This window comes from Danio rerio, chromosome 1 (assembly GCF_052040795.2).
Source record: "Danio rerio strain M-AB ecotype USA chromosome 1, GRCz13ab, whole genome shotgun sequence".
NCBI classification, from domain to species: Eukaryota; Metazoa; Chordata; class Actinopteri; order Cypriniformes; family Danionidae; genus Danio; species Danio rerio.
This window is the reverse complement of record NC_141021.1, coordinates 11344993-11372119: the sequence shown is the minus strand read 5'-3', so window position 1 is coordinate 11372119 and position 27127 is coordinate 11344993. Positions and strand designations below refer to the sequence as shown.

The window sequence follows — 27127 nt, the reverse complement described above, 5'->3', positions numbered from 1 at the left end:
CCTATGAAATCAATATAATGCTTTTACTTTTATCACGATATGTTACTGATTATCCCCATATCTCAATTTGACTTTTTAGTATTTTTTATGATGTTTTTAACGTCAAAATTCTTCTGTTTTAGTATAAACACAAACGGTAAACACAAACTCAGTCATCAGAGGAGGAAAAACCTTTTGCTCTCTGGCTTCCTGTGTCGACAGGGGTCAGAGGTAATGAGAGGACGTTGTGGCGCTGGACTTCAAGGGTTTATTGTTTTGCGGTCGCCTGAAAGACGTGGCCAACTCAACACAGCTAAGTGAAGGACGTCGTTCTCTAATGCTCTCAATGCATATCAAAGCGCTTGCGTGTTCAACAACGACTCACCAAAACTGGGATTCAACTTCAATCAAGTCTTTGTTTTTCTTCTCTCAGACAAAACACTGTTTTAATTATGATTTATGGTGCAGTTCATGATCACATATATTAATTATAACATTAAAAAGGCACAATAATGAGCTCACATTTTGATTCTGCGGAAATGCTTGCACTGTTAGTAGACAAACTAAACCACAGAAGGCATTGTGTACATTATACAACATTCATAATGCAATCCATCTGGGCATTTTCAAACACTATAAACCTACTTTTCTTTTGACATGTTCCATTACCTCAGCTTGCCACTGATATCTTTCAGTCCTCAACCCTTTTTTGATTGATTAGTGATTTTAAATCAGGTAGGCCTTGCAGTTTATAGTCCAGCAGCATTTGCCCGTAAGCTTTTCCCTGTAGAAACACACAACAACATATTTTAATACTACTATAACATTATTTCACACAATATGAGAATTGTTTTATACAACAGGACATTTTTGGATGTTTATTATAATATACAATAGCATTTAAGAGATTGAAATTCTTAAATATGTTTGTTAGAAAACTTCAAAATGCTGAAATGACTTCTTCTGCGTACTTATTACATTTTATACAACATTTCTGTCTGGTTCTTGAATCTGATTGGCTGATAGCCGTGTGATAATCTGCAATAACAGAAAAAAGAAACGTCCTCAAGCCGATGCACACCTTCCACCAGTGCCGATATACAGCAATATTGCAATGCTACTGGTGTGATATTGCTCATTTAAAATATATGCTTTTCATTTTAATATATATAATTCAGTGTTTCTCAAAATGGAATTATTAGAATTAACATATTTCATCCATAACCTACATAAGATAAAAATAGTTTTTAAGATAATAATATTTAATATATACTTAATATTTAATAGCTACATAAAAAACAACATGCAAATAAAAAGTCATCAGCCTTTCATTTTTTCTCCATTGGATTGTGACCCCTGGGGTTATTATGCTAGATTAATGCCACAGCAATAGTGTTAGTTGCAGCAGACTGATTTTACGGCCCAATGTTAAACTTTGGAAGCTTTACGGCACTCATACATTAAAAATAAAGCCCATGACGGACTGATGGTCTTCAAAATTATACTAAGAATATTCTCGTGCTGTAAACATTGTTCCCACCATTCTCATTAAATGAGGTTAATATTAAACTAAACAAACGAATAATGACTAATAAAATTATAGGGTTATATATACATATACATGGACTGCTGCATTTTTTGTGTTGTCAATATGTTTGCGTTTATATAGTTCCTATTGGTGTGTGTGTGTGTGTGCACCATTGTGTGCAATATTTGTATGTTTATAACCACCTCCTAGCATAGTGATGGTCGCGAGTCACTGGTGTTTTTTATGGTCATGGGCAGAAAAGTTTGAGAAACTCTTACATAAATCGTTATAATATTCTGATATATTGCTCTAAAGCTGTATTATTTTTGGTGAAATCATATTATAAACACTTTTGTTTGGATTGTTTATGAATAGATATTTTTTTTAAAAAGCATTTATTTGACATAGAAATCCTTTGGAACGCTACAAATGCCTTTATTGTAATTTAAGAAAATGTTAATTGTGTGAACAAGTGACCGACTTCAGCCATAGCTTTAGGTCTATTTATAGTGTAGGGGGCGGGTCGCTTCAGAATCAAGAGAGCATTTGATAAGACAGGATCAAGTCCAAATTGGACAAGTGCAGCTTTTGTCATAGTTTTGGAGCACATTAGCTTAACCTTGAAGACACAATATGTAAGATATTTTTATTAAAACCTCCAAAACCCAGTTGAACAGTGTTATATATTTTGATGACTTAAGTTCTATCCCAAAAGTTTTGGAGAATGTTCAATTCCATAATAGTAGTCCCTTATTTATCAGGGGTCGCCACAGCGGAATGAACCGCCAACTCATTCATTTATTCATTTACTTGTCGGCTTAGTCCCTTTATTATTTCAGGGTCGCCACTGCGAAATGAACTGCCAACTTATATAGCAAAGCTAACTGGACAAACTGGTTGTGGCAGGAAAGCCCTTCACATGGAGGTAAGCGATGAGCCGGTAAGCGCCAAAAGAAAAGAAATGCAGCCATACGTACCTCTGGATACATAATTCACGCTCTCCAGAAACGTCCGCGGGGCTACATTTTCAGAATGAGCCTGGATTGTTTATTTTCTTTTAACTTTTGTCAACTGATAAAGTTTGTTCCTCGCCACTGTCGCCACTGGCTTGGTTTGGGACTTGTGGAGCTGCGCATCAATGGATTTGCTCTTCAGTGTTTGGACTTTCAGCAGTGAAATTTAACCCACACTGAACTGATCTAAACTGAACTGACACAGTTTAATTTGCTATAACTTCTATGTTCTGCTATGCTTTGGCACAATCTACATTGTAAAAGCACTATATAAATAAACATGAATTGAATTGAATTGAATTTTAATTGAATTGAGTTGAATTGAATACTGTGTCTTTAACACAGCTAACACCCAAAAACGTGGATTCCAGGGGGGCTTTAACGTTGTAAATTGCTAAACACCTAAGTAACCTCATTCCAAACTAAGTTCTTTCGAATTCCAAAAAGGTTGCAGTCACTGTGTTTATGTCCGTTTTACGAGTTTGCATGAATGAATGTGTAAGACGCTTGTGTGTGTGTGTGTTTTACCTGAGGGTCGCTGCGGAGGGACGCCACCCCTCCCCCTCCAAGTGAGTTGAGCAGAATGAAGTTCAGACCGTGAATACCAGGCAGCTCGTACCTGAAAGCCACCGCAAACATGTGAAATACGTTATTTTAATTAAGATCACCTCCCAGTTTTCACACATCTGCGCATTAGCTCACAGCACACTCTCACACAGTCCGGCACCTAGACATCTCAGACCTCAGCATGAGGTGGTCCTCATTAGCGGCACCAAAGGAGTTTTACCCAACCCATAAAACTAGAGACTTGCATGCATTCTCTTTACCCTCCCTCCCTCCCTCACAGTCACACTCTCTCACACACACTTACACGCATACGTATACATGGTTTACAGGGACACTCTATAGGTGTAATGAATTTATTGCAGTAAAATACACTTATTATGGCTCTATCCTAGCTGTGGCAAAATTTGAATGTCAAAACACCAAGTTAAGTATGAATTTTAAGAGTTTCGAATAACAGGGACTTGATGTGTGTCCCTGTAAACCACCTTAAAAGAGTATTAAATACCCATGCATTATATAACTCACACACTGTACACATGTTTATTTTAGTGAATTGTGGCTACTTCCTATAGATTAACATTGCTTTTATAGAGTATAAAAATTGTATTTTCTATTGTCCTACCCCTACCTTATCCCTAAACCCAACCCTCACAGAAAATGGTGTATCATTCTATATGATTTATAAGCTTTATGAGAAATGGCGACATTAGCAATGTCCTCATAATTCACAATTGCCTTGTAATACCTGTGTAATACCCATGTCATTATATACATTTGTGTCCTTATTTGTCACAAAACATGCACACGCACACACATTTAAAAAAATCTGTACAGATTTTGTTGCTTAATTTGTTTATTTTGTGTTTATTTGTACTGAGTCAAAAGACCACGTTAAGTATGTTTTTTAAGCATTTTGAACTTGATGTGTGTCCCTGTAAATCACCTTAACAGAGTACAACAAGGTCATACCCATGTCCACAACTTTGTGTCACTGAATAAATCTTTCCACCAATAAATCTGCACAGAAACACACACACACACACGCAGGTTGATTTTTGTGAATTGTGGGGACATTCCATATATTTCCATTGTTTTTATAGAGCACAAAATTTATTTTCTATTGTCCTACTCCTACCCTATCCCTAAACACAGCCAACACAGAAACTGTGTGTAGTTTTACTTTCTGAAAAAATCAGTTTGATTTATAAGCTTTTTGAGAAATGTAGACATTAGCAATGTCCTCATAATTCACAATTGCCTTGTAATACCCATGTAATTACACACATTTGTGTCCTGATATTTAACAAAAACATGCACACACTTTTTAAAAAATCCATACAAATCTTGAGTAGCCTATTTAAAGTTTATTTTGTGTTTATTTTACGTTAGATGTTGTAACTGACCAGTAATGATGTCCTTAAGTACAGGCTTGTAACAAACTGTAATGTGTGTTTTATGATGATCATTTTTAATTACTTTCCTCCTCTTCAAACTAATGAGCTATATCTTTCACCAGTGTGGTGAGGTGGAAAGAGGCTTACTAGCACATTTCTTAAATGTCGTCTTACCGTATGACGGAGGGTTGGCCAGTCTGATCCTTTCTGATTAAATGTTGGAAATACTGCTCCACGACCTCAGCAGTTATAAACTTCTTTAGATATGGGAAGTACTGTGGGTGTCTTGCAATAACACCTAAAACAGAAATTAATGGTGTTTTAAATATAATTACGCACTTGGATCATCATTATGTGCAATATTAACTGTTAATAATAGAAATATTAGCATGATGCAAAATGTTGTTACAAAATGTATGTACCATTTAAAAAAACCCTGAGACTATGGTCAAAAAACAAAAAGCATGGCAGTGATTTTCAAATTAGACAATTTTAAATTAGCTTTCAACCATGGCAGTATATTAAGTTTTTACCACAGTATACTTACTGTACAGTATATTAAGTGTTTACCACAGTATACTTACTGTACAGTATATTAAGTGTTTACCACAGTGTACTTACCACTGTACAGTATACTAAGTGTTTACCACAGTATACTTACTGTACAGTATATTAAGTGTTTACCACAGTATACTTACTGTACAGTATTTTAAGTGTTTACCACAGTATACTTACTGTACAGTATATTAAGTGTTTACCACAGTATACTTACTGTACAGTATATTAAGTGTTTTCCACAGTATACTTACTGTACAGTATATTAAGTGTTTACCACAGTGTACTTACTGTACAGTATAATAAGTGTTTACCACAGTGTACTTACTGTACAGTATAAGTGTTTACCACAGTATACTTACTGTACAGTATATTAAGTGTTTACCACAGTATACTTACTGTACAGTATATTAAGTGTTTACCACAGTATACTTACTGTACAGTATATTAAGTGTTTACCACAGTGTACTTACCACTGTACAGTATACTAAGTGTTTACCACAGTATACTTACTGTACAGTATATTAAGTGTTTACCACAGTATACTTACTGTACAGTATAATAAGTGTTTACCAAAGTATACTTACTGTACAGTATATTAAGTGTTTACCACAGTATACTTACTGTACAGTATTAAGTGTTTACCACAGTATACTTACTGTACAGTATATTAAGTGTTTACCACAGTGTACTTACCACTGTACAGTATACTAAGTGTTTACCACAGTATACTTACTGTACAGTATATTAAGTGTTTACCACAGTATACTTACTGTACAGTATAATAAGTGTTTACCACAGTATACTTACTGTACAATATATTAAGTGTTTACCACAGTGTACTTACCACTGTACAGTATACTAAGTGTTTACCACAGTGTACTTACTGTACAGTATATTAAGTGTTTACCACCGTATACTTACTGTACAGTATAATAAGTGTTTACCATAGTATACTTACTGTACAGTATATTAAGTGTTTACCACAGTATACTTACTGTACAGTATATTAAGTGTTTACCACAGTGTACTTACTGTACAGTATAATAAGTGTTTACCACAGTATACTTACTGTACAGTATATTAAGTGTTTACCACAGTATACTTACTGTACAGTATATTAAGTGTTTACCACAGTATACTTACTGTACAGTATATTAAGTGTTTACCACAGTATACTTACTGTACAGTATATTAAGTGTTTACCACAATGTACTTACTGTACAGTATATTAAGTGTTTACCACAGTATACTTACTGTACAGTATATTAAGTGTTTACCACAGTATACTTACTGTACAGTATATTAAGTGTTTACCACAGTATACTTACTGTACAGTATTAAGTGTTTACCACAATGTACTTACCACTGTACAGTATACTAAGTGTTTACCACAGTATACTTACTGTACAGTATATTAAGTGTTTACCACAGTATACTTACTGTACAGTATATTAAGTGTTTTCCACAGTGTACTTACTGTACAGTATATTAAGTGTTTACCAAAGTATACTTACTGTACAGTATAATAAGTGTTTTCCACAGTATACTTACTGTACAGTATATTAAGTGTTTACCACAGTGTACTTACTGTACAGTATATTAAGTTTTTACCACAGTATACTTACTGTACAGTATATTAAGTGTTTACCACAGTGTACTTACTGTACAGTATATTAAGTGTTTACCAGTGTACTTACTTTACAGTATATTAAGTGTTTACCACAGTATACTTACTGTACAGTATATTAAGCTTCGACCACAGTATACATACAAATGAGCTAAAAACAATTTCCAGGAGTATCCTAATTTATTTTATATTTATCTATTTTATTTACTTGTATTTATTATTCTATGATATAAGAAAACAGACGTTTAGATAGAGAGACAGACAGATATTTATACACAGTACAAGTTTGACAATCAACATCAATATGAGAAAAGCTAACAAATGATGTCCTCAAAACATTAATAAAGAAAGCAAAATCAACACAGACTCTCAGTCTACTGCGGATGAAATATAAGCACCCGTCACAGTGAAGATGAAGTTAAGACTAGGGCACGCTGCCACATCACAAGAGAGTGTTGCCTTTTGGGCTGCAGACAGTGAGCTGCGATTCGCGGTTTGTGGTTAGAGAACATGGGTTGACCCAGAAGTTTCCCAGCATTCACTGCCAGAAAAGCTTTTTTTTTGGTGTGACACGGACATGTAGTAAGCAAGTTGCCTCATGGTGGAAATATTATTCAGTGCGTGTGAAAGCACATGGGGAGACACTTACCGATGTTTGCGGAGTCCCCTTTGTCTCCGCTGCGCGTGTATGCTAACTCCTCCAGTCTGAAGGTATGCGGCCCAGAGGGCAGATCTTGAGGAGAGACAATTCGATAATTAAATTCAGCAGTTGGCAGGTTTAACTAGCATCTGATCCCATTTAAGTCATGGTCAGCCTGATCTGCTCCCTCATTTAAATTAGAATATGCAAATAGAAATCAACATTTCTTCTGCTCTTTAAAATTTGGAGTCGTTGGGCTTGCAAAAAAATGCTTTGTTTTAAGAGAAAGATTACATTTTTGGTAATATTTATACAACATCTTTGTAAAAACACTTACTTTGTTGTGTGAAAATATGAAAAATTGTATTGAAACATTTAAAACTTTGGATTAAACCTTCTTTAGGGCAAAGCATGTGTAAAAATAGACAGAAAATGGCATCTTAACAAACGTATAGTATTTTTTTACACTGATTTTACTATGTACTCTATATACACAGTAATTTAGAGCAAAGAATATGTTTGGCATAGAGTTTTATTTGAGACTTTAGAAAATAGCATCTAAAACCACATAGCAACACTAATATAGTTGAAGTCAGAATTATTAACCCCCTTAGATTTTTTCTTTTTTTAAATATTTCACAAATGATGTTTACCAGAACAAGGACATTTTCACAGTGTGTCTGAAAATATTTTTTCTTCTAGAGAAAGTCTTATTTGTTTTATTTCGGCTTGAATAAAAGCAGCTTTTCATTTCTAAAAAGGCATTTTAAGGACAAAATTATTAGCCCCTTTAAGCTATTTTTTGATAGTCTACAGAACAAATCATCATTATACAATAACTTGCCTAATTACCCTAACCTGCTAGTTAACCTAAATAACCTAGTTAAGCCTTTAAATGTCACTTTAAGCTGTATAGAAGTGTCTTGAAATATATCTAGTCAAATATTATTTACTGTCATCATGGCAAAGATAAAATAAATCAGTTTTTAGAAATGACTTATTATAACTAATATGATTAGAAATGTGTTGACAAAAAATGCGTTGATAGACTGCGCGCAATGTGTCTGAAGAGCGAGGAGGGATCCGGGGGTGATAAGGGTGCATGACTTATTTGAGGACTGGGAGGGAGACACGTGATTCCTGGGAGATTATCACTCGTTTGCGGGCATTATGAGTCCTGCAAATGCATAGAGACTCCCGGAAATTCTAGGAGGCCTGGGATGACTGAATATCACATCTGACAACTGTAGTGAAACACGATCCAGCCATTCAACCTTGATAAAGACGTGCACTGCTCTCTTTCTCTGGAGCTCTGAGAGAGAAGCGCAGCAGTGAACACCACTTGTGTCTGTGTGTGTGTGTGTGTATGTGTTTGGTCAAGTGATGTGCGTTTTCAGCGAACGGGGGGCTGTTCAGAAATGAAAGGTAAAACACGGTGTGGATGTGGATTATTTTTGTTCCAAAATGCCATTTTAACACTAAGATGTATTAGTGTAAACTGGGCTTAAGTGTGTATTGTTCTCGAGCGTGTTTGCGACAGGGGCGGGGCATCTGCGATGCTCGCTCAGCATTCTGTTGTCTATTGGCCATCGGCGATGGACGATGGCATCGTCTATTGGCTCAACCCTAGTTGTTACCTGTCATGACCACCAGCGATCTAACCACCAGAGATCGCTGAAAAACATTCATACTCACACGAACTACAATCCTGCCTCATAATGAACTACAGATTCAATCATGCAACAAACACTCACACCTGCTCCAAACTTCCACTGATTAGACACTCACAGGTGAAGCAGCCCACTGATTGATTTATGGACTATAAATGAAGCACACTAACTCACAATGTTGCTGAGACTTGTTATCTATTTAGTGACATTACAACGCGTTTTCCTTTGTCTTACTTTGCCTTGTTTTTGACCCTCGCCTCGTTTATTTGTTTTTCCTGTTTGCTGCCTGCCTTGTGACCATCTGCCTGTTAGTTTAACTACGACTCTGGATTGCCTGTATACATCTGTTTGCCCCTGTGTTTACCATTGCTTACCTGACCTTGCTAATAAACCTGCATTTGGATCCACACCCCTGTTGTCAGTGTCACTTCCCTGATTACATTACCACCCCGTTAAGAGCATAATTATGGGCGTTTTACGTTATAACTAGCGTGGTTTAAACGATGGATCTGCGACAGAGAAACTACAGGTTTTGGAAAACACTCTTCACCACATCGTTCTTTTCCCAAACAATGCATCATACTATGATAGTTCAGTCGCGAGTTACGTCGTTCTTTGGGAAACGCACGCCAGAGAAATACTCTGTAGAGTAGACTGATGGCATTTCATGCTGTTCAGCCCTATAATCTAAAAATGTGAGCAAAAATCACCTGTTTTGTCATAATTTTAGACATTATGCTAGAATCATTCAAATACTAGCTCTAAAGTGGCGTTAGTGAATGGGTTTCTGCTGTTCTGATGTCAGCTGCATTGCAATGTGGCTGTACATCGTCACATCACACAGTATACAGCCACATCACACTGATACTTCTGTGATATTGCTTATTTATTTAGCCTTCAGATAATGCACAAAATCTCAATGACCAAAAATGGCTTTTGTGGTCCATTTATGTTTCAAAGACAAAACAAGTGATTGATATACACTGACATGATTGTAGGTTTTGGGGTTAGCTATCAATATCAGCAGTGATGCTATTTATTTTCTCAGTCTAATTGTTTTATCTGCTCATCATTGGCTACATCACTATTAATCAGTTTTTGTGTCTCGGAAAAAATGCCCCTGGGCTGCTGTAATGTTAGAAGCCTCTCTGACAATCAGCCCTCTGTAATGCTCTAATCACCGTGGCTCCAGGTTCTCCTGTCTGTTTGTGTCTGTGCAGATTTACAAAGAAAGAAGAGTGAAACAAAGCAGGAAAAACAAGAGTCGGTTGCTTTTTATTGCATTCATTTGTATTTAAGTCCTCCTGTGTTTGTGTGCACGGCTCTTGCGTATTCGAGAATGAATGCGAGTGTGTGCGTAACAGTCAGCGCTTGCGTGTGCTCAAACACTAGATGCAATGAAAGGATGTCCCTGATTATTTCGAGGGTTTAGCAGCTTGTTTAGTGCAACTGAGAAGTGGCAGATAGATAAAGAGACTGGAGCAAACACTGCCAGGACACTACAAAGGTTGCGCCTTTCAGAGAGCCACAAGCAAAGGACTCTGGGAAAACAAGCAGCACTGGATTCCGGTGCAAGGCATCTTAGAAAACCTTCTCCGGGTAGCACAATCGCATTGGCCCTTAAAACAAGGCTTAAGCCCAGTTCTTTCAAGCAGAGTTTGTTGCTCAAACATTCCAATCACCTCCACCTTGAAGTAGGTCATATCAAACACTGCTCGCTTGTCTCCATGTGGAAATAAAAGAAGCTTTTTAAAAAAGTCATTAAAAAGGATCAATCGCATAATATGCTGATCTGAGAAAAGGTTTAAGAACTAAATCCTAGAGTTGGAAAGCACAAAAAAACTATTATTTGTAAAAGTATTCAGGCACCTTTGGAGCATATTACATAATGTTTTAAAATGGGACCTTATGTTTTTGTAATGCATGAACTACATTACCTAACAATGAGTAATGTATTCATTACACTATTAATTGTGGTTATTAACAATTACAAAGTTATAATCATTTTTTGTTTTGTTTTGCTAAGCACACTACTGGTCAAAAGTTTGGGGTCAGTAGGATTTTTAAATGTTTTAAAATAAGCTTCTCCTGCTCACCAAGGCAGCATTTATTTAATCAAAAACACAGTAAAATTGGGAAATGTTATTGCACTGTAAAATAACTGTTCAAAAGTAGTTTATAATTTAATTTGATTTATTCCAGTGATTTTAAAGATACATTTTTAACTTCATTACTCCAGTCTTCAGAGTCACATGATCCTTCAGAAATCACTCTATTAAATATTATTCTTATTCTTAATGGTAACAGTAATAAAAGCAACAATTACTGGTGTAATCATTTCATTTGAAACTACATACAATAAGAAAGCAGTTATTTAAAATATTAATATATATATTTAACAATTTAACGTTTTTTCTTATAATAAATGCCACCTTGATGAACAGAATATTTTTCTTTAAAAAAACATGAAAAAAAACTGACCCCAAACTTTTGACAGCTAGTGCATGAACAAATCAAATAATCGAATAATATTAACATATACATTGATTGACATTAATAATGTAATATGTAAATGTTTCAAATAAATACAGTTAAAGTCAGTTACGACTAGAAATGAGTTATTAAAACTAATATGTTTAGAAATGTGTTGAAAGAATCTTCTCTCTGTTAAACAAAAATTGGGGAAAAAATAAACAGGGGGGCTAATAATTCAGGGGGGCTTTTAATTCTGACTTCAACTGTATGTAATATTAAGAGTAAAAAAGTTAGCATTTTACTGCATATCATACTGTCATACTGTGTGACATTTAAATAAAATAAAATTTGAATTTAAATTGAAGGGTAAGTATGTTTCACTGTTAGTTAATCGTAGATAATGTTATTAACTAATGGAACCCAAACTACTATGGAATAGAGTCAAATCTAATTTAATTTAAATTTAATCCCAAAACTAATACTGTTTCTAAACAGTGGTTGCGTCTTATTAAAAGTGTTTACAAGTAAACATTTAGAAAATTTATTGCAATTAAACTATTTTGAGTCTCTTTTTGATCATTAAGGTTGTATTTATTATAAAAGACAGTAATACTGTTTTAAATTGTGACAATATTTCCATCACCATTTAATTTAATAATTATATCTTTTTTGAACATATTTTACAAAATTATTTAAATCTTACGATTTGGCCTTTTATTGTCAACTTTTGATCAATTTAAAGATGTTAAAAGAGGTCTAAAATAAAAAAATTGTCTTCCACATCCAGTTGATGTTCACCATTGACCTTTATGCATTTCCAAATCAGTTCGAGTTTAAATTCAATTCAATTCATCTTTATATATAAAGCGCTTTTACAATGTAGAATGTGTCAAATCCACCTTTAATCTATATCCTTCTTTCTTTTGTTCGGACACCAACATTAAAAATAAACCTCATACAGAAACAATACAGATTTGCAACAATTAAAGGTTGAAAAAAATGGCAGAATTTCCATTCTGGATGTGAACTATTAATTTCTCAAACTTTTAATATACCAGGTTTGAGTTTGTATATGTGTCATCTTATTTAACCAGTCATCAGATTACCTGTGGAAGATAGGCTGCTCTCCTCTGACCGAAGGGAGGAGTTGTGTGTTTCTCCTAATGAAGGCTCTGAAACTGCCTCTCTGTGTGTCTCCACATGCTCCCCATTCACATGAATTTGCACCTGAAATCACCAATTACAGTTCATTAGTTCACCTAATCAACCATATGAATACTTTTTAAATATCCATTTCCATAATCTTTGCAATCCAATAAGAGAGAGAATTTTTAATGCCCTTTTTGGCTTTACAGTATCACTATGATGATACATGGTATCAGATATTGAAATTGAACATAAATTGGTCAGGTTATTCAAGCCATCTTTCCATTCATCTTAAGACATGTATTTACATAAATACTAACACTGCATTAATTATTTATATACATTCATTTGAAATATTCTACCAAAGAATAATAATAATACTGCTACTACCTTGGTACATTTTAATCTCATAATTGTACTCAAAAAAGAATTTTGCTAAAAAACAAAAACAAAAAAACAATAGATTAAATGAATGAATGAATGAATGAATAAATTAATAAATAAACAAATATAAATAATGTAATTTGCTTAATTAATAATAATAATAATAATAAAATATAGATTAAATGAATGAAAGAATTATTGAACAAATGAATAAATAAATATAAAAAATGATTTAGCTAAAAATTGAACAATAAAACAATCTAGATTACATGATTGAATGAATAAATAAGAATAAAAAGTAACTTGCTAAAATAATTAACAATAATAAAATTATAGATCAATTATAAATTATAGATCATAATTAAATAAATAATTAAATAAATAAATAAATGAATGAATGAATGAATGAATGAATGAATGAATGAATGAATAAATAAATAAATAAATAAATGAATAAATATGAAAAGGGTAATTTGCTAAAAATAACAATAATAAATAGATCTGGAATAAAATTAATGAATTAATGAATGAAAAAATAAATATGAAAAAAGTATTTAGCTAAAATAATTAACAATAACAAAAAGTATTCATCAAATGAATGAATGAAAAATTAAATGAATGAATTAATGAATAAATAAATAAATATGAAAAAAGTAATTTGCTAAAAAAAGAAAAATAAAAAATCTAGGTTAAATGAATGAATGAATAAATATATATATAAAGTAATTTGCTAAAATAATAAACAATATAAAAAATTTGATCAAATAAATGAATGAATAAATAAATAAATAAATAGACATATGAATGAATGAATAAATAAATAAACAAAAAGGTGATTTGCTACAAGTAACAATATTAAAAAGATCTGGATCAAAATAATGTATTAATAAATAAATATGAAAATCAGTAATTTGCTAAAATAATTAACAATAATAAAAAAGATCAAATTAATGTATGTAAAATAGTTCTGAAAAAGGTTTTTTTGCTAAAATATACTAACAATAATAAAAAATATTGATTAAATTAATGAATAAAAATAAAAAAATATGGTATTTTGCTAAAAAAAAATACAGTAATAAAAAATCTAAATGAATGAATGAATGAAATATGTAATTATGGTAATACCTCAAGATCTGATTTGGGATACAGGAAAAAGAAAGGCTTCAGCACTGGGGATCTATAAAGACAATTAGATGTTTTCAATTATTTATATGCAACATTTGCTGGTTCCTTTTTAAACAGTTTTTTTTTCTTTAAAGAATTACTAAGTTCCACACACATTCTTGGTCGCCCTCCTACAATTGCTGTGAGTCCTGGAGCTGTAGAGGGACAAAAAGAAATCAGTTGTTTTTAATGTTCTTTGGGTTTTAATGAACTGTGATCTGAGAATGGGATAAGACTTTGCTAGGGTATTTACTGACCCATGCCAGTTCCCGCTGGTGCGACCTCTCTGGAGAAAAACTCCAGTGCTTTCTTCTGCTTGTGATGGACGGCCATCCAAACCACGGCCTCACGAACTCCCTGCATAATCAAAAGCAGACTTCACAAACTGTAGGTTATTTGTTCTAACTGTAAATGAAGAGAAAACAGAAACAGCCAACCTACTGTATTGACTGCATGGGGTCCATATGTGTCCTCAGCACCCAGAACTTGAATATTGACTTCAGTATAATCCTCCAAACCCAGCTGTTTGAAAATTCGCTGGGTCCTACAGATGAGGATTCATGATGAAATGTTACTATAGCACTACTAACAACTTCAAATCTCATTATGCCTTAAAATGTGTTCATATTTGATCGATATGCAATCCCATAAGAATAAGCCCTCAACCTTTTGATTATGCTCTCCGCTGTTCTTCTAGCTTTCTCCACCGCTCTCGGGCCACCAACAGGACAAACTGCTGTCGCCCTGAACCCATCCATATATGTGGCGCAAACCTTGAGAAGACAAAATACAAACCATAACCAATCTTATTTGCATTAAGAATACTCACTAATTATTAAGAAAACTCACTAATTATTCTCACTCCAATTCCAAATAATTCCAAACCTTGATGAGTTTCCTCTGTTGAACACTAAAGAAGAAATTTTGAAGAAAGTTAAAAACCTGTAGCTATTGACTTTCAATAAAAGAAAAACAAACATTATGGAAGTCGATGGTTACAGGTTTTCAGCTTTCTTCCAAATATCTTCTTTTTGTTCAACAGAAGAAAGAAACTTAAGTTTGGAAGTGAAGGGTGAGCAAATAACAACAGACAAATAACAAAAAAACAAATAAAACAACAACAAAAAAACTTTTTTTGGTGTTTTTGGTGAACTATCCCTTTTAATTTGACTAATACCAAATCGGATTTTACAACTGACTAACCTTGTAGTCGCCTGATGGAGGCGATCCCTTGGCACCACCGACTTTCACGGCTCCGCCATCCACATCTAAACATCACAGGCAAAAAAAAAAACTGACAGTAAAATGGTAGCAGTAATAAAATAAATATTATAGTACTATAAGTGATCTATATAGTGCTCAGCATTATTGAGTACACCCCTTACAGGTCTCTCTTTTAAATTAATATTTTCAATAAGTTGCTTTACAATAACACATTGGTGCAGATACATCATATTAGTCAGAACCAAAGCCAAAACTAGAAAAAATCAGTACACCCAAATTAATGTTGGGGGTAAATATTAAAAAAATATTTAATAAAGAGAAAAAAATATCAAGAGAAACATAAACATTTTGTAGTTTATCACTTTTTAAAAAATAATTATTGTAGTTTTTTTGCTTGCAATAAACAATTTGAAATTATATTACTTTCCAATTTGAAAGATATTTTATATTTCTTTTCTTAAGCATATTAGTTGACCAAACTTTTATTTTATTTGATATAACTGTTCAATAACATAGTTTTGTTTAAAAGGTACCAAAAAAGATCTGCCATATTTACTTAGAAATTGATAAAAATATTCATTTTATAAAGGGGGTGTACTTATATACAGTACTGTATATATACATTAGTGCTGAGCTGTTATCGGCGTTAACATGCTGCGTTAACACGAGACTTATAAAAAATACCGCCGTTGATCTATTCTCAAAGTTGAGTTGGGAGCTGGATCTATTCTACGCAAACAATGATGACTTTCACCTTGATATTTTAGCGCGGATGTATACCTGACCAGTGAGCCGTCTGACAAAAAAGTGCCCTTCTGAATCAAATCAGCAGGATGCCTGAATTTAACTGCAGTTCGGCAGTTTCACTTTAACTATTTCAATTACGCCTTTGTGACAAACTGGGGTATTAGATGCAAATAAGGAGTAAGGACTGGTGAGAGTGTTGTGGAATTTAATAACGCACGCCAAATGAAAAGAAAAAAAAGGTACACATTTCGCAATGTGTGTGTGTTTGTGTGACGGTGTTTACTGATATCTGTGTTTACTTCAATAATGCCACTAATATATTCACACTCCATTGCATTTCTGTTCAGTTCAGTTATGACAGAAATAAACAGTTAGTAAACACAAGTACATCTTATTGAACATAATTTATTTTCATCACTAATTATCATAGAACAGTTGCTCAAGCAGTTTGTGATGCATTTTGGAAACAGGAGATGAGCCCCTGGTCTAATGCGCCACCTGGCTTGAGAAACCCGTTCTCAAAGACTTATTTTTTGGGTAGCACACATATTCTGGATGCCTTTGGCAGAGTTTAAATAAGCCATTTTAATCTAAATTAATCTAGATTAATTCCGAGATTAATCTAGATTTTAAAAAAATCTATACCCACCTATAATATATATACATACATATATACACACACACACACACGCACACACACACGTGCGCAAACCTGTAATTATTCATACCCCCGGCAATTTTTGACTTTACATTACTTTTATTAATTTGGAATTTTTTGACCGTAAATGACACAAGCTTCTCACAAAAGATAAAAAGACAATCTACTAAAGACATCTTTGTGGAATAAAAAGTATTTCTCAGCTTTTATCTACATTCGAACAAAAACTTTGCTCTAAGATTTTATATGTTTCTTCAGAACAAATCAAGCTTATTGATTACACCAACAATACGATGGAAGTTTGGGGGACAAAGAAAATATTGGTTTAGTGACAAAGAAAATCTCATTAGTTAAATGAAAGAGGCAGCAAAGGTTAGCAGATAGCTGGAACCGGCTCTAAGGTAGTCAGTCTAGACAACTGGTGTAAAGTCAATGGTTTGCGTCTCTGACTCAGACATTAGAGATAATAAAACTGCAAACATCTGATCACTGCAAGAGGACTTTCTACTGGAGATAAGTGCCAGCACCAAACAGCTTTGGCTTGCTTAAAACAGTCTGTGCAAAATGCTGAAAATAGTGTTTGAACATCACACACATTCTTAATGTATGATTTAGAAAATATACCTGTTATTTCAGTAATGGTGACATTGGAGAAGTCACAGGTTACATCAGGAAGGAGGTAATGCCGTGGGTCTCCAATCTCATACACCAGCTGCTCTGCCACCGTACCAAATGAAACCAGCCCACCGGTTTTTGGAGGTTTGCAGAGTGTAAATGAACCATCAGCAGAACACTCCACCACCGGGAAGCCCATGTTATCCCTACAAAAAATAGCACTGAAGTATTTCAATTCAAAATAAATGAAGTCAACGTTCCTGTGGTCCAAAAAATAATATCAAGACTGAATTCAATCTCTAGTGTTGAGAAATCAATCTAAAATCTGAAACCAATTACAGTCAGTTTTAATGTTATTGATAAATGCACTTACTTGACAGATTTCATTCATTCATTCATTTTCCTTCTCCTTTATTCCTGGTTTATAACAGCAGAATGAGCCGCCAGTTACTTGACAGATTCATTTATTTTATTTTAGGTGGTTTGTGGAATGTGCTTTATGTTTGGTAAATTAATTTCTAATAGCATCTTTAGTGATTTTCAGCTATTTACACTGTCTTGTCCTGATAAGTGGATTTAGAAGTTTTTGCAAAAAAAGCACTTGTGGATTTAACTAGTTTTGACAAAAAAGAAAATTTACCTTGCTAAAAAACAAATAATTGTCTAAAGTGACATTTTTGAAGAAAAAAAAATATTTACCCGCTAATAACCTTTTCATTACATATAAAAAATAAAAATATATACAATAAAAAAATAAATAAATAAAAAATAAATAAAAATATATATATATATATATATATATATATATATATATATATATATATATATATATATATATATATATATATACATAAATACATTTATATGTATAATTGTATTTATAATCTGTGATTATGTGTTATACACACACACATACACACACACACACACATATATATATATATGTATATATATGTATATATATGTATATATATATATATATATATATATATATATATATATATATATATATATATATATATATATATATGGATCACAGAGTATAGCCCTTGTGAACATTTAATTATTATTATTTTTCCCCTAAAAATTATTAGAATGTCTTAATGCTTCCTAACTTCTGATAAGCAATATAACAAAAAAAGCAAAAAACAAAAAGGAAAAAAAAAAGTGAGAGAGAGAGAGAAGATAAATGTGAAATGTGCCATGAATATATGAGATTTTGAGTTTTTACCAGTCAGGAACAGTGTGCCAGTCGGTGAAGATTCCCCCTGTGGCCTGAGCACCACACTCTATCAGATGTCCAGCAAGGCTACCACAAAAAAAAAAAAAAAACAATTCTCATGAAATTTCACAGATTGTTTGTTGGTTTGTTTGTTTATTGACACATTAGCAACTGATGACTATTTCATGGCAAGATATGATAAATGATATAGATAAATCATATTATAACAATAATACCAAAAACTTTGTAAATCAATATAGATGATACCAAGAAAAAGTAACATTAGATATGTCTTGCAGTTCGACAAATGAATTGAAGTTCTTCCTAGACATAGGAATTTTAAAACACACACACACACACACACACACACACACGTACACACTCGCACACACACACACACACACACACACACACACACACACACACACACACACACACACACACACACACACACACACTTACACAAATTACACATTAATTGTAGTTTTCAGATCAGAGGGTGAAATGAAACATTCTATCACTCTCAGTGAAATGAGAATGAAACCCTCAACTGCCAGTTAGAAATTTCACAGTGACAAAACAGGAAGTGAACTTGTCTTATGTCGTAAATGTGGTTAACCACACATACTTTATCAATGAATGGTCCTTCTTCACACTATGCACGTCAAAAACAAATTATTCACAAGTGTGCGTCTGCCCTTGTTCACCTCAAACTACAACATGCTTGAGTAAACTGTGTCCTAAATCGACAGAGCTGTGTTCTAAGAAGGTCATTATTAATACATCATGTGTGTATGCATACGTTTCAAGAGCTTGCAGTCATCACAGTACCTTCCAGCAGCCAAAAGGTCATGGTTACTGCCGTCCCATGCAAACTGTCAAAATACACACACAACATACAGTATCATAATATATAATGACAAGGCAATCTATTAATAATATACAACATGAAACAAGGTTAATCTATGTAGATATATACAATATGTGACCCTGTATTCTAATATTGCATGGGTCTATTTCTAGAAATTGTATTCTAGTCAAAATAATATTAGTATTATGCAAGGCTAAGAACTTAATTTAGACAACTTAGGTGATTTCTGATGAAGTCTAGGATTCTCGGTTTTTAAATAGTTGAATCTCGATCTGGCGACACGATGGCTCAGTGTTTAGCACTGTCGCCTCACAGCAAGAAGGTCGCTGGTTCGAGTCCCAGCTAGGTCAGTTGGCATTTCCGTGTGGTGTTTGCATGTTCTCCCCGTGTTGGCGTGGCTTTCCTCCAAGTGCTACGGTGTCCCCCACAGTCCAAAGACATGCGCTATAAGTGAATTTAAATAACTAAATTGGCCGTACTGTATGTGTGTGAATGAGTGTGTATGGATGTTTTCCAGTACAGGGATGCAGCTAAAAGGGCATACGCTATGTAAAAGATATGCCGGATATGTTGGGTGTTCATTCCGCTCTGGCAAACCCTGATGAATGAAGGGACTTAGCCAAAGGAAAATTAATGAATGAATGTATCTTGACCAAATATTGTCCCATCCTAATAAACCATACGTTAATGAAACGCGGCAGCTTTTATTTGACATATAAATCTCAATAAAAAAGTACACTTATCACTGGTTTTGTGGTCCAGGCTCACATATATACCTAATACATAGATATATATCTATGTAAAATGTGTGTGTGTTCATGGAAAGCACCAGTTAATCTGTACAAAAGTCTTTCTTTTAAGCCGAGGAAGGGGCTATTTAGAATCAGTATTCATTTATAGAGTTCTGTCAGTGTAGAATTTAAAATTCAAATTCTACACTGCTTGAGCAACCCACTTGACTTTGGGCTATAGGACAAAATACCCAGATTAAACCCACATGCACACAGTAGCATATGTGAATTTATGTGTATTCAAAAAAAACATGAGGAAAAAAATGATTAACCCTCCTGTGAAATTCACATGCTAAAATATTGTAGAATTTTTTTTTTTATATTTAATGGAAAGATTTTAACAGCACATTTTTAAAGTTAATAAATGTAATTAATAACTTGTAATAACTTGTTTATTTTGGCTTTGTCAGGATGACAGCACATAATATTTTTCTACTTATTTTATAATATATTACCATTCAGCTTAAAGTGGCATTTAAAGGCTTAACAAGGATAATTAGTTTGTTAATCGGTTTGTTTTGTAGTCAATCAATGTAACAACAATAATTTCTTGAGGGGAGTAATAATATTGATTAATTAAAACTGCTTTTACTCAAGCCAAACTAAAAAAAGGCTGACTAAAAAAACATAACTTTTTATTTAAATAATTATAAAAAATATCACAGATGGACTGATATCTTTACTTTTAAAATAACTTTAATTTGCATATACAGTACAGTATTAAAAATACAAAGAGAGCAATGAAAGTAATACTAAAGAAGTTGAAATATATATATATATATATATATATATATATATATATATATATATATATATATATATATATATATAAACACACATTATTTAAAAATATCTTAATAAATTTTGTCAATTTGTTTTTATTAAAAGTCTTTTAAATCCTTTTTTACTCATTTTAAAAAATGAAAAAGACTCTGTGGATGCCAAATATATTTTATAGAGATTGCCAAATGCATAAAAAACAGCTTCTTTTTTAAATTAATTCTGAATGTCACCCTGCTGAAGCTTAACTAATCTTGTCTCTTCCCTAAGGGACACGAGTTACTTCTTTTAGTTAAATTCTGGGGAAGAAAGTAAAAATGACCAACATGTCGTCACAGATGAGAAATGAGCCCCACATCTAAAGTCTAAAGAACGTTCTTGCGTGACAAACCATACCTACCGAGTGCATCAGTGGTCCCAGAACCACAGCACTGTCTACACAGCGTCCAGTCACTACAATATCAGCCCCGAGGTCCAGGCAGCGTTTAATGGGGAGAGCGCTGTGAGGCACAGACACAGAAGAAAGATCAATCTCATATGCTCAAACCACCAGTCCTGGCTTCAAGGCATCAAGAACAGACAGGGCCAATGACACGCTGTAATTAACTCGCAGCTCTTACCCTAAATACACATTCATGCTGTGGACGGTCTTTGGAAGTGGTTTCTTCCTCTCTGCATCAGTCATCCGGAGTTCAGTCAAAGAGTCTTTCTAGGATACACAGCAAATCAAAAGACATTTCAACACTGTCTGGAGTTTTCTCAGTGGGTATAATATTAGTTTTGGATGTGCCATCTATGGCTATAAAGTAGGCACTGTTATTATTGCTCATGTATAGTTAAAGGAGTTCAAATTCAGTCATTATTTATTCACCCTCAAGTGGTTCCAAACCTTTATGAGTTTATTTTTCTGTTCAAAGCAAAAGAAGAAACTCACAACAATGTAATCTATGGAGGTCAATGGCTACAGGTTTCTGGCATTCTTCACAATCAGGGTTCGCAAAACTGCTTGCCGATGTCCTGGGGCTATTATGTTTTCCAGTCAGGCTACCAAAAATGTACCCACCCTGCCGTTGGGCTATTTTATTGAGAGGGAAAATATAGCTTATTTCAATGCTTGTGTAATTATGCTTTATGTAATTTTCATGCCACAAGAATCCACTATTTTGAATGAACATTTGTGCTAACTGGTAATGTCAAGATAAACCGGTCCCAAACTATAAAATACACAAGACGTGTCAACTCTTTTTTTATACCAGGAAAAGTATAACGGTCACTATGATGAATGAAGCTCCGCCTACTAGTACAGTACAATCATTGATTGCTACAGACTGACGATTCTCCAGGGGAGGCGCTCAGACCAGACGTGAGCTTCTGCAGAATTTGTGTGATTCAAACGTTTAGAGATTAAACTAAAGATTTAATTTAAAGAATAATTATATTGTTGATACCTATATGAAATTTGATTGTAAGCTTGGCAAGCAATTTTAGAGAATTTGATGTTTCCCCATTTAAACAGAACCCGAGCATATTACCCGAGAGGCATTTCAAAGATGGCCACTAAGTGAAATGACTTGCCGGGACTTCAGTACCAACTTGATAAAAAAATCATAAACTAAACTAAACTGACTAACTAAAATTAAATTAAATTAAATTAAATTAAATTAAATTAAATTAAATTAAATTAAATTAAATTAAATTAAATTAAATTTTAATTAAATTAAATTAAATTAAATTTTAATTAAATGTAATTACATTTAAATCAAATTAAATTCAATTAAATTATATAACTTATATGATTATGATTTATAAATTTTGCGAACCTTAACAATATATATAATTTTTGTGCTCAGAAGAGAAAGAAACTCAAACTAATTTAAAATAAATGGAGGGCGAGTAGATAATGACAGGACTTTCTTTTTGGGTGAACTGTCTCTTTAAGGAATTCGAACAAATCCATATGAATTATGGCAAAGAAAAAGGACTGAAAGTACCTTTTTATCCCAACTGGCCACTTTGTTACTGTAGGTACACCATTTTAGTCCAAAATTGGACTTTCTTTTGACTTCAAACTGTGTTATTCTTTGAGGTAGAGTATCAACAAAGTGCTGAAAACATTTCTTGGAGGATTTGTGTTTCTATAATGGCATGACAGAATCAAACATATGTACTGTCAATTGTAAATTAGTTATTAGTCATTAAAAATTTGTTATTAAAACTATAAGGTTTAGAAATGTGTTAAAAATCTTCTCTCCATTAAACAGAACTGGAGGGGGGGTATTTTCGGGGTTGTGGGGGGCTAATAATTCAAGAGGGCTAATAATTGGAGTATTACTTGAATAGTTCTGACCAACTGTATGTAATATAAGATATCATCTTGAATTTTACTGACACCTAGTGGTAAATCTGTAGCATCACGCATTAATTTCACATCTGCTAATGGGATTGTGCTGTATATCTTTGGCATTAGCAGTCAGCCAAGAAAATGTCCAATAGCACAGGGTTACTGAAGTAAAAAGAGTAACATTTGGCTGTTTGTGTGATCTCAGGATGTCAACTCTCACGAAGCATTAAGTAAATGGCCATCACATTAGTACAAGTAAAGTTGAAGTACCTGTGGCATCAGGTCATCGCCAGTAACCACAGCCACCTTCAAGTCAAGTCCAGCCTTTTGAATAACCTCTTGAAGAGCTGCTCCACAGGCCAGAGGATTAACACCTCCAGCATTACTGACCACACGAATACCTGCAGAGCATCACAGCAGAGTCATGAGGTTTCTGAAATGACTAAATACAAACATCATCCTTGATATTAGGTGTTTTCATAAAATATTGTATTTAAAAAAGCATTTTTGTGTGTTCTACTTTATTCTGTAGTATTGTAGGTTTATCCTTAGTAATGTACCAAAAACTGCTAGGATGAGCATCACAGTCCTCGGCTAATGTATACAAATTTTTAATCAAAAAATATTTCCATGATAATTTGTAATTATAAAATTCAGATTTTGTTTTATGTAATATATTATATTGCAGGTTTTATAAATATTATATTATTGTAATAATATTATTGTGCGATTAACGGATAATGAAATGAGAGTGGCGGTCTAACTAATTGCACATTGTGATTGACTATGGGATAAAAGGGTGGAGTGAGAGAATTGTGTCACACACTAAGTAAGGCTTTGTGCTGAAACGTCTGTCTTTTAATCACCCGTAAAATGTAAGAGAAAGAAAAAAAAACAGTACGATGCAACTGAGTGCAAATCATTAACTTTTTTTGAATAATAGGTTTTATAAATATACCTAAACTGCTTAGATACATAGCATAGAAAGTTAATAAAATATGCTAACTATAAAAACCACCTCCATTAAAAATTGTGATTAAAATTAATTTATGTAATTTATAATATATTATAAGCTTTCCTGAATTTAAACAGTGAGGAACATTATCGATGGTATTTAAAAAGCAAGACTGTAAAACTATTATATTATATTATATTATATTATATTATATTATATTATAATAATTATATTATATTATATTAATTATATTATATTAATTATATTATATTAATTATATTATATTATATTATATTATATTATATTATATTATATTATATTATATTATATTATATATTTTTACAAAATATAACAAAACAGCTTAGATGAGTATTATTCATGGTATTTAAAAAATATGCAAAGTCTGGGCGACAGTGAAAATCTGTCACATACTTATCATAACTTTCAGCTTTACCTCTTTTGCTGATATCGTTAATAAATGGTGAAAGAGAAAGGACAAAATCAGGAGCGTATCCCATTTGCTGAAAGAAAGAAAAACAGCATTCTTTGTGTCAATCCACACACAAGTCATAATAATTAAAGATATATTCATACATTTAAAAAAATCATTTCGACATGTCTTATAGTCACATCAGGTATCAATAAGTGTAAAATGGAGAAACAACTTACTGGTGCTTTAGCTTTGGCAGCTGAGAGCAGCGACATGGTGATTTCAGACAAATAATCAAACACAAGAAAGTCCAGCTTCCCACCATATATGAGCTGAGGAACTGCGCAGAACAGACATTTAATAAGACAAATACTGGAGCAAACAGACATGTACTGCACACTTAAAATGTAAAAATTAATCAAATTAAAATAATTAATAATTACTGAGAAACACTGCGTAAAAATACTTTTCCAAACAAAACTTTTTAGTTTTTCCAAAAATTTGGACACTTTATGTTGAACGTTAGTCGAAGATTATGAACAATACAGTGCTCAGCATATATAAGTACACCCCTCACAATTCTCTCTTTTAAATTCAGATTTTTAATAGGAAGCTTTACAATATTATATTTCAGCATATACGTTAGATTAGTCAGTACTGAAGCCAAATCCGGAGCTTATCTAACAAAATAACTTAAGATAATGGTATAAAAACTAGCACACCCAAATTTATATGTTATAGAAAAATATTAAATACAAATTTAAAAAAAAGGAAAAATCAAGAGAAGAAAAAAAAATGTAAAGATTTAGCTGAAATTTTGAAACTTGCAATATTTTGCTTGAACTTAATTGTATTATCCTTCTATTTCTAAATATGTTTGGTGACTTAAATATTATTTTAATAAATATGTGTGTTAAATAAATCTGTTTTGTTCAAATGCATCAAAAAACATTGCCTATATTCACTGAGATATGGAAACATATATTCATTTTCCAAATGGGGTGTACTTTTTCAGTTTAATTGAAAGAAAACATCCAAAATACACCTTTAAGTGTTTATTTTATGGCACTCTATCCACTTAAATAAACACTGCGTTATTTAATATATAATTTAATGTTCAATTAAAATTGCACTATATTCATCGCACTCCGTTGCACTAATTTATCTTGAATTGTACATATCCACTGCACATATATAAAATGCTCATAAGCAGCATTTCGTTGCCTTGTACTTGTGCATGAGTAATAACAATAAGGTTGAATCTAATCTAATCTACTATGTGTCTGTAGACTTCAGTAGCAAATAACATATATTTTTTTATTTATATATATATATATATATATATATATATATATATATATATATATATATATATATATATATATGTATATATATATACATACATACATATACATATATGCATAAATCTCCACTTCAGCTGCACTAATAATCACAAAAGGTTTCCTAAAAGTTTTATTTATATCTGTATTCTGAATCTTTTTGTTACGACATTGTATTTTATTAATTCGTTGTATTATTATTACAATTTATTCTACATAAGTTATTATTATTTAATTTGGCTGGTAATATTATGAATTATAGAGTGACAAGGAAAGTATTTTTAACTTAATAAGTCGTAGGGAAGAATGGTGATAACAACTAGATTTTTTTCAACATTATTTACCTGATTTGAAGTTATTTGTCTTAAAAATCAAACGGGAAAGTTTGAAAAGGCTTATGCTTTAATGACATCTAGTGGTCGTTCAAAAGAAAAACTACATATAGATGGTTTTAATCACTTGTTTATTGCAGAAACGTCGTTGTCAAAACTGTTGTGCATAGGAAAAATTTAACTCATCGTCAATGTCAAATCATATAAAATTAATGCATGTAATATAAATACCTGACGTTGCAGTGTCACCCCAAAACCCCGACGCGCATCCAATACGAACAGTTTTATGTGCAGAAGAGCTGTAATGTCTAATATTGTGTCTGTGACGAGAGTCTCTTGCAAAACATCTGACAGTTGCAGATTTAACGTTACTTAAACTGTGTGGATATAAAACACTGTAACCGCAGAAAGGCAGCGGAGAGGTTGAACAAACTTTCACCGTCAGTCGATGCAAACTCCCAGACACGCGCGTGAGATTCGCCATGGTCGCCGAACGCTTTTATTCTTGAAATTATTATTATAATTATTTCTGCGAAGAGACGATTGTATTTACTACAAGTAAACTTGACTGTCTAAAGTACATTCGCGTACTACACGCAATTTCATCCGTGTAGGACAAATAGGTGTTATCGTAGTTCCTATAGGCATATACAGGGCTTTTGTAGAGCGATTAAAT

General features: G+C 32.8%; 1 protein-coding gene across 1 annotated transcript; it reads right to left on the bottom strand.

The window, feature by feature from the left end:
- Positions 1-391: 391 nt before the first annotated feature.
- Positions 392-27127, bottom strand: si:ch73-132f6.5. Its single transcript, NM_001440441.1, has 20 exons — positions 26683-27127; positions 25019-25119; positions 24804-24870; positions 23665-23795; positions 21674-21762; positions 21454-21553; positions 19443-19486; positions 18621-18698; positions 17399-17595; positions 15349-15413; positions 14812-14918; positions 14587-14689; positions 14403-14502; positions 14261-14300; positions 14107-14158; positions 12558-12678; positions 7316-7399; positions 4656-4779; positions 3049-3139; positions 392-763 (listed from the first exon to the last, which is right to left on the bottom strand). The coding sequence occupies exons 1-20, from the start codon at positions 26933-26935 to the stop codon at positions 671-673; spliced, it is 2040 nt and encodes a 679-aa protein (NP_001427370.1). The 5' UTR covers positions 26936-27127; the 3' UTR covers positions 392-670.